The sequence below is a fragment of the Oryctolagus cuniculus genome, chromosome 12 (assembly GCF_051225735.1).
Source record: "Oryctolagus cuniculus isolate XC-2025 breed Fujian yellow rabbit chromosome 12, ASM5122573v1, whole genome shotgun sequence".
NCBI lineage: Eukaryota > Metazoa > Chordata > Mammalia > Lagomorpha > Leporidae > Oryctolagus > Oryctolagus cuniculus.
The window spans coordinates 82,159,687-82,171,881 of record NC_142878.1 but is presented as its reverse complement, the minus strand read 5'-3'; the positions used below and the strand labels follow the sequence as shown (position 1 = coordinate 82,171,881).

Below are 12,195 nucleotides of genomic sequence, written 5' to 3'. Positions count from 1 at the left end.
GGGTTTTTCCTTTCAAGAGCACAAATAGAAAATCTTACCATATAAAAAGCAGTCAGTTTCATTGTTATCTTGCTATATTAGCTCAAGAGTGCTGGGAAGAGAATAAAAATAGCATTGGAAGGAAATTTATTTTTCACTTCCCCACATCTATCAAAAATGTCTTAAAGTCCAGGTAGGTCCATGGGAAAGAAATATTTCTCTGGCAATAGTACCACTTTCCATAGAGTGTGATTCTGGAAATTTCTCTGGAGATCATGTGTACCGCTTTCCATAGAGCCTGTGGGTCTGGAATTGTGGTCATGCAGGACTCATGCAAAGTTGACCCCCGATACTCTCATCAGTGGCCCTGCAAATAATTGGGCAGTTTCCTATCTTTGTTTTCTCCGAGGCTTATGGAAAAGGCTTTTTTTATAAATTTCCTTTTTAGGTGTCCACAGAAAGGCTGCTAAATGAGAAACAAAATCAAAAACCTCAAGGGAAAGGTCATGTGAATACCCAGCACAACTATCCTAATGCATGTATTGCGCAACCCTCCCTAGACAGGAACCCATGGACCTGAATAGAGCAGTGGTTCTGATGCTACCTCAAGCATGGTGATGGCTTAGAAAACAGTGTATGTGTTCATTTCCTCTTGGGATAAATCCTTTATCAAAACAACCCGCTAGATTGAGTACTGAAGAACAAAAATCAAACATACCTTAATTTCCCCTTTAGGGAGCTATGGTGCTTGAAGTAAATCCTGCACTGCCCTAGCAGTAAAATGAAAAGTGGATTTTCACCACCTTCCTACTACAATTTTCATGTCATTACAAAGTGTTTTTCAAACTCTGTTAGAAATGGCAACCACATTGAGTCTCTGCTTAGGAAATTATCTTTGAACTCTTCGGAAACACCCATCTGAGCTAGGGCAGTGTGTGTTCCTTTCTATGGCTGGGAAAATAAGTCCACAGGTGGATTCTAAGCCTGGGGAAGACAATGAGATGGAAATGTAAGAGACTTGCAGAGCTTACCTCGTTGCGCCCCTCCCCTGGCCCTCAGAATGTGGGGGCGGAGGAGCAGGGATGCCTGGGCGGGAGCGGCGACCCACATCAGGTGAAGAGGAAGTACAGGAAAGAGTGGAGCGGCCAAGAGCAAGGCTGCCCAGGCTGTTACGTCCTTGGAGGTCAGGACCAGCCTTCGTCCTGAGTGTCAGCAGCTGGGAGTCCCCAGGCTGTGGGCTGCGGGCTGCATTTCCTCCGAGAAGAAAACATTGGCTCTCTAACCTAGAAGATAACAAGGAACCTACTGCTCAGAGCGCAGGGGAAAGAGAGAAAGGCCTTGAGAAGAAATGCTTATTGGAGTTCTCAGCCGAAAATGCCTGATGAAAGACGTGCAAGCTCTTGTCAGGATCTCTCCAGTTACCCCAGGCACCCATCAGGCAGTGGCACCACTGCCTGTTCAGCCTGTTCCTGCCAGTGCACCCTAGACAAAGATGGAATAAACTGGGTACACTCATAGGACCCCACAGGGCAGGACGAAGATGTCAGGAGAGAGAAGGAGCGCCTGGAAATCCCCGTTTTCAAAAGGAGTCTTGGGGTCCAGCACTGTGGCATAGCAGGTAAAGCTGCTGCCTGCAGCGCCGGCATCCCATATGGGCGCTGGTTTGTGTCCCGGCTGCTCCACTTCCAATCCACCTCTCTGCTATGGCCTGGGAGGAAAGCAGTAGAGGACAGCCCAAGTGCTTGGGTCCCTGCACCAGCATGGGAGACCATGGGAAGAAGCTCCTGGCTTCGGATTGGCGCAGCTCCGGCCATTGTGGCCATCTCGGGGAGTGAACCAGTGGATGGAAGACACTCCCCCTTTCTCTATGTCTCTCCTCTCTTTCAAGTAAAATAACTCTTTCAAGTAAAATAATAAATTTAAAAAAAAAAGTCTTCAAAAAGTTCATGGGATATACATATATGTGAAAGCCAGCCATGGATTTTTTTCTTACCCCCAAATAAGCTTCTTTGTCTGTGTCTCTGTCTCTGACCTTTTTTTTTTTTTAAGATTTACATTATTTGAAAGTCAGAGTTGGAGATCTTCCATCCACTGGTTCATTCCCAAAATGGCTGCAATGGCAGGGCAGGGCCAGGCCAAAACCAGGAGCCTGGAACTCCATCCACATCTCCAATGTGGGAGGCAGGGGACCAATTACTTGGTCCATCATCTACTGCCTTCCTGGGTGCATTGGCAGGCAGCTGGAACTGTAGTGGAATAACTAGGACTCAAATCGGCACTCAAGTTGTGATGCTGGCATCTCAGGGAGCAGGTTAACCTGCTGTAGCACAACGCTGGCTCCAACGTACCTTTTTTTTTTTCTTTTAAATATTTATTTACTTGAGAAACAGTAATAGAGGGAGAAACAGTCTTCCAACCACTGGCCCACTCCCCAAATAGCCACAACAGCTGGAGGTTGGCCAGTCTGAAGCCAGGAGTTTCTTCCGGGTCTCTCAAGCAGATGCAGGGCCTAAGCACTTTGGGCCATCCTCTACTGTTTTCCCAGGCCATCAGCAGGGAGCTGGATCAGAAGTGGAGCAGCCAGGACGAGAACTGGTGCCTACATGGGATGCTGGTGCTGTGGGCGGATGCTTAACCTACTATGCAACAGTGCCTGTTCACCATTACCTTTGAATTCCACTGTTGAAGTCCCCTTTTATTACTGAGTCCTTCACCATTGGAGGCCCTGTCAAAATAAAGTTTTAAAGTTCTTTAAAGTTCCTACCTATTAAAAAAAAAAAAAAGTGAAACACTGCATTACTTTTATAAGGAAAGCGTGAATTGCCGTAGAGACCCGTTTGCAGTTGTACGGTAGGGATAGTTGGTTTATCATGCCGATTAGCTGAAACCAGGCCCAACTGCTCTGAGCAGCTGCTCAGTGCTGTTGCCTGAGGAGTGTCACCAGTGCCCTTCACAATACTGCATCCGAACAGCAGAAAGCCCAGGGCCGTCCCATCCCAGTGTGACGCCTGTGTCCCATTGTGCCCGCAGGTATGCCATCCTGACCAAAGCCACCTGGCCCTCCTGGCGGGGAGACGAGAAACAAGGCGTCCTGCACCTGCTGCAGTCGGTGAACATGGACAGCGACCAGTTCCAGCTCGGGAGGAGCAAGGTGTTCATCAAAGCTCCAGAGTCTGTGAGTGCCCGGCTGCCTCCCGCGCCCAGTCCCTCCCCCTGCAGCTCCGCTGCTGTCCGCCTCCCCACATGGCTGCCGGCTTCTCTGCCTGCGGATCGCGCCCTGATGGTCTTCTCCTCCAAGGAGTCCTTCCTGCCCTCCCTGCCCTGCTGCCTCCTCATAACTTTTCACCGCACCTGCTCACTGCCTTCCGAGCACTCGGCACGTAGGAAAAGGAGTCGTTGTAGAGTAGCTTCTTTTCTCACTGTCTCTCCCTCCTCCCAGAGGGGGTAAGGCCTTGAGGGCAGGGACACCTCATTGGCCCCAAACTGAGAGTGTCTCTAAGGTAAGAAGCTAGGAAGGGACTTCTGGGGGCAGCTAGTTGGTGTAGCAGTTAAGCTGCCACTAGGCTGTGTGCATTCCATATAAGAGTGCCTGGCTTCAAGTGCCAGCTCCGTCCTGATTCCAGCTTCCTGCTGATGCACACCCTGGGAAGCAGCAGCTGACGGCCCAAGTATTTGCATCCTTGCCACCCATGTGGGAGACACGTTGAGTTCTAGGATCCTGGCTTCAGCTTGGCTTAGCCCTGGCTGTTCTGGGCATCTGGGGAGTGAATCAGCAGGTAGGGGGTCTCTGTGTACCTCTGCCTTTCAAATAAGTATATACATAAAAATGAAAGGAGCCTTCTGGGCTGGCACCATGGCTCACTTGGTTAATCCTCTGCCTGTGGCGCCAGCATCCCATATGGGCACTGGGTTCTGGTCCCGGCTGCTCCTCTTCCAGTCCAGCTCTCTGCTGTGGCCCGGGAAGGCAGTGGAGGATGGCCCAAGTGCTTGGGTGCCTGCACCTGCATGGGAGACCAGGAGGAAGCTCCTGGCGTCTGGCTTCAGATCGGCGCAGTGCCAACCGTGGTGGCCATTTGGGGAGTGAACTAACGGAAGACCTTTCTCTCTCTCTTTCTCTGTCTATAACTCTGTCAAAAAAATATTAAAAAATTAAAAAAAAAAGAAAGGAGCCTTCTTTGTCCCACCAAGGCAGCTTGGATGTAACACAGGCTCAGGTCTCCTCCTTGGTAGAACTGGGTCCCCAGCTGGGAATTCCCAGGCGTGCATCCTGAAGGCCGTGAGTGGACCTGGGGAGGACTTAAAGAGGAAGAATAGCTAGAATGTGGAATGTCTGCATTTACAGAACACAGGTGCTTGCCAGTAACACATCTGAACTTAGGTGCTGTGCAGTCCTTGGATGTCTATCAAAACAAAAATAAAAAAGGAAAATAATCTTTTTTAAAAAAACCCTTAGATGTCTGCAAGTTAGAGAGAGGTCTTCATCCTCCTTGGTAAGAATGTAGATGCCGTGAGCCTAACCAGTATTCATAGGAGCTTTTGGGCGAAGGCAGAAATCCAAGAGAACCCCCAGTTCCTCTGCCCAGTTACCAGCTACTGCTTTAAGTTGGACAAGTTGCCAGATCTGAGGTTTGGCATCACCATTTCTGTTAAGGTTCCCATAACCATCACCAGACTCCATTTCAAGACTTAGTAGTGAACTTGGCAAAATCAGTATCAGGCCAAGAGGAAACCCTGTGAGAACTGACGGTGTCAGGACAAATGGAAACATTGGACATAGGGCAAATCCTGGTCTCCCAGTGAGTTTCCTTCTTCTGCAAACTGGGACCCACAGCTACTGTTCTGCCCGCCTGGTAGGATGGGCCCAGGGCCTGGACACATAAGCGGCTGCAGCTGTGAATGGCTTTGGCAACCTGTAAGGATTGCTAAATAAATGAGTGGCCCCTGTCGATAGAACCCGCTTATGAAAAGTTTGCGGTAGCATTTTCCACTCTCAGTTATTTGTAGCCTCAGAGCAATCTCGTTTCCAAATATAAAATGAAAATGTTGTGTCATGCGCCATTAAGCAACCCACAGAACAGCTCCTGTTCCTTCTGCAGTGGGACGAGTGATGTAGCAGTACGATGCAGGGCTCCCTGCCTCATCTTCCACCCGCTCGCTCTTCACAACCTGCTGAACGTTCACCTACAGTTAAAACAAACAGCTGCAGTGTTTTTAATGCATTTTTTTCCTTCTTCATTTGAGCTTTAGAGTTTTATGTCCAAAGTCAAGATTTATTTTTGGTTTTTCTGTTACTGGTCTTTATCGGCATCACTCGACCTTTCCCCCGTATTTCTGTGCCCACACGCCATCATCTCCCCTCTGCACTGCAATCTCATCCAACCATGGCTAGCCCTGCCATGCAAATATGTCTACACAGAGTTGGCTTTTAAAAGTCTACCTTGTGATTTTGCCTGTGTGTTAAATACACAAATGAACCTATTTCCTTCAAGACCCCAGAGGAGGCCTTAGACACCGCATGGCTGGTTTTTGTTCTGGGGAGTTTGGTTTTGGTTTTTGTTAACATGTGTCCATATTCTTTTGCTTCTCTCTCTTTCTCTTTCTTTCCTGACCCTCGCTCATTTCTAACCCTTGGCACCTTTGGAAAGAGGCCTCAAACTCAGCGCATCCTTGAATTCGTCCATAGGAAGTGGGGGATTTGCCTCTTCATCCTTGCTCTGAGTCACAAGTATATTTTCTCCAGCACTCCCAAAATAGTTCTGGGAAAGAAAAAAGGAAGCAAGACTTGCTCAGAAACCCCTAAGATAAGAAACGCCAGCAAATATTCTTACAACACACGCTGGCAGGGCTCGGATGTAAAGCATCCCGTCCAGTCACTAACCACATCTCTAACCACATCCTCCATGTGGGGTCTCCGTGTGGGGTCTGGAAATAGTCTGCTACTGCCTGTTGCATATGGCACCGAGGATTGGGGACTAAGCGGCCCCTAGCTTGGTTCGTGGAGTTTGAGATGCTGTTTCTGCCAGCTGGGGCTGAGAATGGGAGGAGAGGTTGGGTGGCAGGGCAGGATAAGTGTGGCTTTTAAGTATAGACCTGGATAAACAGACAACAAATTAAGCCCAGCTGCCGTCAAACCATATCTGGTTGTTTACTTCTGAAACGTTTCCGCAATGATGGTTCATCATCTTTACTTTGAGCTTATATCGGTCCCTGTTACTTTGTTCCTGGAGAGTCACATGCACCACTTCCAAGGTGGATGAGAAGAGTTTCCCACTATTTTACGAGTTGATCAGATGCGTGTTGACGTGGAAAGCTGGTACCCATGTGCCAAAATGAGGAGCAGCCCGGCAGTGCGAGAACGACCTTGGTTCTCCGTTCAGCCCCAGCTAATCTAACATCCTCATCTGTAAACTAGAGATGACAGAAGTTGTAGCTCATGTCGCTATTGAGCTGTCAAGGGCAATAATGCACACAAAGCATCTCAAATCAGTCTTGATCCATCATGGGCACTCAGTACACTAGAGCCATTTGCTGTCATCTTCATTTTTTAAAAAAATTTTATTTATTTTAGAGGTAGAGTTACAGAGGGAGAGACAGAGAGAAATGTCTTCCATCTGTTGGTTGAATCTCCAAATGGCCACAACAGCCAGCACTATGCCGATCCAAAGCCAGGAGCCATATGCTTCTTCTCGGTCTCCCACACAGGTGCAGGAGCCCAAGGACTTGAGCCATCTTCTATGCTTTCCCAGGCCACAGCCGAGAGCTGGATAGGAAGAGGAGCAGCCAGGACTAGAACTGGCGCCCATATGGGATGCCGGCACTGCAGGCTGAGGATTGACCCACTGTGCCATGTTGCCGGCCCCTGTCATCTTCATTATGTCAAAGTTGGGGCTGGGGGAGGGGAGGACAGCGGCAAGTGGGGTTAACTGTTGTAACGGTCCGAAGCTCGAGACCTGCCAGAGTCTGATCTGGCCCAGGGCAGCCCCAGCCCTGCTTAGTGGATCCAAGTCCTGACCAGCACATCTGGAATCCAGACGCTGTCGCTGGTTACATCCTCTGCTCCAGTGACTTCTTGCAGAATCCTACAAGGCTGGAAGTCTAGGCCTCTAGAGCCGAAAGCAGAGCAGCCCTTGTCCACGGCGGGACAAGCTCTGCTCACTCAGAATCTGGAGAATTCTGTGAAGAGGGCGTCCGCACAGCAAGCAGCAGCCCCAGTCTCCACCAGCTCCCTTGGTCTAGCCCTCAGTGTCCTCTTTGGATCCAGGTGGAGAACATAACGAAACATCAAGTCACTTACCTGGTTCTCACAGACATCGTGAACGGGGCAGGCCAGAGGTCATTACTAAGATTCAGCGCTCAGATTCGGCTATTTCCCATGACTTTTCAGGAAAAAAAAATAATAAATATATTATATATATATAAATATAATTTTATATATGTAAATATATGGGTTGGCGCTGTGGCATAGTAGGTAAAGTTGCCACTTGTAGTGCCGGCATCCCATGTGGGTGCCAGTTCGAGTCCTGGCTGCTCCACTTTGGATCCAGCTCTCTACTATGGCCTGGGAAAGCAGTGGAAGACGACTTAAGTCCTTGCTTGGAGACCTGGAAGAACCTTTTGGCTCCTGGCTTTGGATTGGCTCAGCCGTAGCCATTGAAGCCATTTGGGGAGTGAACCAGAGGATGGAAGACTTGTCTGTCTGTCTCTCTCCCTCTGCCTCTCTGTAACTGCCTTTCAAATAAAATAAATATTAAAATATGTTGGAACATGAAATACATATGTACATATGAATATATATTTATATGTAAAGGAAAGACCGACAGTGACCACGGACGGCATTCTGTAGTGATCACTATTACTGCTCAGGAGCTGGAGAAGCTGCTGCTCGTGTATGGGGTTGACTGGGTGTCCCTGAAACAGCAGCCAAGGAAGAGATGCTCAGATCTCCAAGGCTGCTTCACATTTGTCTTCTTACATTCACAGCTGTTTCTTCTGGAAGAGATGAGAGAGAGAAAGTATGATGGGTACGCTCGAGTGATCCAGAAATCGTGGAGGAAGTTCGTGGCCCGGAAGAAATATGTCCAAATGAGAGAAGAAGGTATTCTAGCAATTTGGGTTCATTCATGTAACAAATTTTAAGAATAAGTTTTTAAGAGCAGGCATTTGGCCTAGTGGTTGGCATGGTAGTTAAGACACCCACGTGCCACTTCACAGTACCTGGGTTTGGTTCCCAGCTCTGGCTCCTGACTCCAGCTTCCTGCCAAAGCAGACCCTAGGAGGCAGCAGGTGGTGGCTTGAGTAATTGAGTCTCTGCCACCCTGTGAGAGACCTGAATTGGGTTCCCAGCTCCTGGCCCAGGCCCAGCCCTACCTGATATGGGCTTTGGGGAGTGAACCAGTATATGGGAGTTCTCTGTCTCTCTCTGCCTCTCAAAGAATTTTTTTAAACGTCAGCTTGAGTTTAAATGAAGTTACAAGTTCCATTTGTTTTACACACAACGTCATGTGCAAAACCCTTACCGTCATTTAGAGTTTCTCCGTGCACTTCCACGCTAAGAATGTGGCCTCCTTTTTCTGCTGGACTGATCTTCCTTCTCCCTGCTCTTGGAATTTGTAGCCTCCGACCTCCTGCTGAACAAGAAGGAGAGGAGGAGAAACAGCATTAACAGGAATTTCATCGGGGATTACATTGGGATGGAGGAGCACCCAGAGCTCCAGCAGTTTGTGGGCAAAAGAGAGAAGATCGATTTTGCTGACACAGTCACCAAGTACGACAGGAGGTTCAAGGTACACGCGGACCACCCACCCCGAGGGTCATCAGACTCCTTATTGTTTAGACAACGTGTGATTTTGCTTTCCTTGTTACCAAAGCAAAAGGTGTTCAGTGGAAACATTTAGAAACTACAGAAAAAATAGCCCTGTATCCCCAGAAATAATCACTGTTAACATTTTGCGTGTCTCTTCCAGAACTTTTCTTTATGCAAACATAAATTTGCCTATTTAGTTTTACAAAGAGATGAGACATGTCTTACATGCTGATTTGATATAGTGGGTTTGTTTTTCCTTTAAGAGTATGAGGCGCCTTCAAAAAGTTCATGTGGATTTCAAAATTTTTTTGCAACAAAATAAACATCTTTTCATTCTAGTTTCCCATGAACTTTTTGAAGTACCTTTGTGTCCAGAGAGAACTTTCCATGTAGATATATCAGAATTATTTTGTATAACTACACAGCATTTGTTTAACAGATGTTTTATTTTTTTTAACCACTTTCTCATTAATCAATACTTAGGGTGGAATTGTTGGGTTAAAGGATCGAGCATATAAAGCAGTTGGGCAGAATGTTCTCACTCATTGTCTGGGGTGAGTGACTGTGTAATGTTCTCCCATAGCCAGGGGAGGAACACCTGATTTTATCACCTCTTCCCTTCCTTTTACCTGGCAAAATTTTGACCCTGATAGGGAAATCTGAAGTCTTCCATGGCTGTAGACCCATCAGGTGTTCTGTTTTGTTGCTGTGGTCGTTTGGTCAGGAAAAGGTAATTAATGAAGTTAATGGATGACGGTAGTCATTTAACAAGGAGGATGATTCTGTTTTTCTAAAACCAAATCGTTTCTTGTGACCTGAGCTGGCATGAGCTGCTCCAGTGGCAGTTTTGAACACACCGTGGGTGCCTCAGTGGATATAAGGTGACCACCCACAAATTCCTTAATGGAGAGGAAACTGTATCCCTGAAATCCATGCAGGTGAGGGGGTCTTCCCAACACTCCTGGGAAATCCATGTTATAAAAAACTATGCATGGACTTCAAAACACTGTTGTAGCAATATAGACTTGTGATTCTGTTTTCCATGAGCCCTGAGGCACCCTGGCAGCTCAGCGGAATGACTGTTAGCAGTGCTGTCTTCCAGTCTGCCAGGGGCCCGCTGAGACAAGCATTGGCGGCCAAGGTGTGCGGCCCGAGGCAGCGCCCCTCTGCTCTGCTGCCCGTGACCTCGGTCCCCTCGACCCACCTGCTGAAAGCGCCTCTCCTTACAGGGCGTAAAGCGGGACCTGCTTCTCACCCCGAAGTGCTTGTACTTGATCGGCCGAGAAAAGATCAAACAGGGCCCCGACAAAGGCCTTGTGAAGGAAGTTCTGAAACGGAGGATCGAGGTGGAGAGGATCCTGTCCGTGTCCCTAAGGTGAGTGGAGGAGGAGAGGCACGGGCAGCACCGCCCATTGCTTCTCAGCATCGCCACCAGCCGTTCCAGATACACCCAGTCCCAGTCCTCAACCATGGAGGGGAGAGGGGGAGTCTCCTTGCCTGCCAAAGCAGACTTGAACTTCACAGTCTCAGGGAGTGGAGATGTGACAGGACTAAGACACCAAGCAAAGGTTGCCTTCGGGTCCCCTCTTCTAATCAAGGGGAACTTGGACCTGTGGTTCCCATATAGTTTTAGCAATAAACCTCATATACAGAACACATCAGAGCGTAATTGCTCTTATTGAAGTGGAGCCAAGGGTTCAGAGCCCTGTCCCCCCGCCCACCTCACCCAGTCTGAAAATCTGACCCCTTTCACCTGCCGAGGCCAAGCACAGGTGTCTGGGAAGGGAGGGTTCTTTGGGTTGTCCTTGGGGCTTCCTTAGGGAGGACAATGACTTGGTCTCCAACATCTGTAGCCCCTGAGTCATGGCTACATGCTCCCTCCAGTGCCAAGTTCACAGGCAGGTGGGGACGCGGATTGCTTCCGCAAGTCCTCGCACAGGCACTCCGGCTTGCTTTGGACAGGAGAAGACTTCTCAGTGTGCTCCCAGGCTGAGAACTCCTAGATTCGGGTCTCCCTGCTGATAGGGCCTCCTCCCAGTGCATGGGAAACAGGAAAGAGAAAGAACCCAGGAGCTTCCTCATTGGGCCTCTCTGAACCTAGCACTGTCTTTGCCGGGGGATGCTTTGGGCTGCCCTTGTGAGCCTGTCTGGACCCTGCTGTGAACTCTCACTCCACATGGGGGAGAGAGAGAGAGAGAGAGAGAATGAGACTGTCGCGCTTGGGAAAAAGCAGGCCTTTGACGTGCTCAGCCGTGTGACCCACCAGGCGGGAACTCCTGGCTCCTGTGTGATAATCCAAAGCAGATTTGCCCATCTGTCCATTTCTGCCTGTGCCTCTGTGGTGTCTGAGTCTATCTGTTCCTAATTTTCCTGGATAAAAGGCTTGGCAGTGCGGGGAGGTTAAGTGTGTACAATGTGCCAGCCCAGATGTGGGAAAATGGCTAAGCAGACGAGGGCAGCAGACCCCTTGTGCAGCTCTGCCTCTGCTGGGTCCGGGTGCCTTGGGCTGCAGGAGTAAGCGAGAGGCAGGAGGAGCCAAGCGGTTTGCAGAGGTCTCCCTGTGTATTCAGTGCCCCAGCTGAGTCACAGCCCCACTGGCCACACTCCTCCTGGCCAGGCCCTGGAGCTGCCCTTGGAATTCCAAAGAACACAACCAGAAGTGTCTTCCTTTTTTTTTTTTTTTTTTTCCCCTTTCATGAGAACCTGCTGGGCCTGGGCTCAGCTGGGTGAGCTGAAAGATGCTGTGTACACTTGACAGTGGCTGTTTCTAAAACTCAGGTCATCACAGCTCAAGGGCACCAGAGGTCATGATTCTGAGAGTGATAGTTTTGTTTTGTTTTGTTTTGAGAGTCTGAGAGGTATCTCTGCTGTGCACTGGTTCACTCCTCAATAGCCAGGGCTGGCCTCCTGGGCAAAGCTGGGGACCAGGGGCACAATCCAGGTTTCCCACAGGGGTGGCAGGAACCCAGCTACTGCAGCCATGACTGCAGCCTCCCATGGTCTGCATTAGCGGGAAGCCAGAGTCAGGAGCCACAGCTGCAAATAGATTCCAGGCACTGTGATGTGAGGTGTGGGCATCTCTTCTTCTTTTTGAAAAAGATTTCTTTATTTGAAAGTCAGAGTTACACAGAGAGAAGGAGAGGCATAGAGGAAGAGAGAGAGGTCTTCCATCTGCTGGTTCCCTCCTCAAATGGCCACAACAGCTAGAGCTGTGCCAATCAAAAGCCAGAAGCCTCCTCTGGGTCTTCCACCCAGGTACAGGGGCCCAAGGACTTGGGCCATCTTCTGCTGCTTTCCCAGGCCATAGCAGAGAGCTGGATCAGAAGTGGGGCAGCCGGGACTGGAACAGGTACCCATCTGGGATGCCGCCACAGCAGGTGGCGGCTTTACCCACTACACCACAGCACCAGCCC

The 12,195-nt window shown here is 49.2% G+C and overlaps 1 protein-coding gene across 3 annotated transcripts in view; it reads left to right on the top strand.

The window, feature by feature from the left end:
- Nucleotides 1-12,195, top strand: part of MYO1E (myosin IE) — a 226,268-nt gene that overhangs the window by 178,053 nt on the left and 36,020 nt on the right. For all 3 annotated transcript variants that reach the window (XM_008268949.5, XM_089310487.1, XM_089310488.1), the window contains 4 exons: nt 3,010-3,154; nt 7,960-8,074; nt 8,593-8,762; nt 10,012-10,157. In XM_008268949.5, the coding sequence (XP_008267171.2) occupies nt 3,010-3,154; nt 7,960-8,074; nt 8,593-8,762; nt 10,012-10,157 (576 nt within the window). The remainder of the gene's footprint in view (nt 1-3,009; nt 3,155-7,959; nt 8,075-8,592; nt 8,763-10,011; nt 10,158-12,195) is intronic.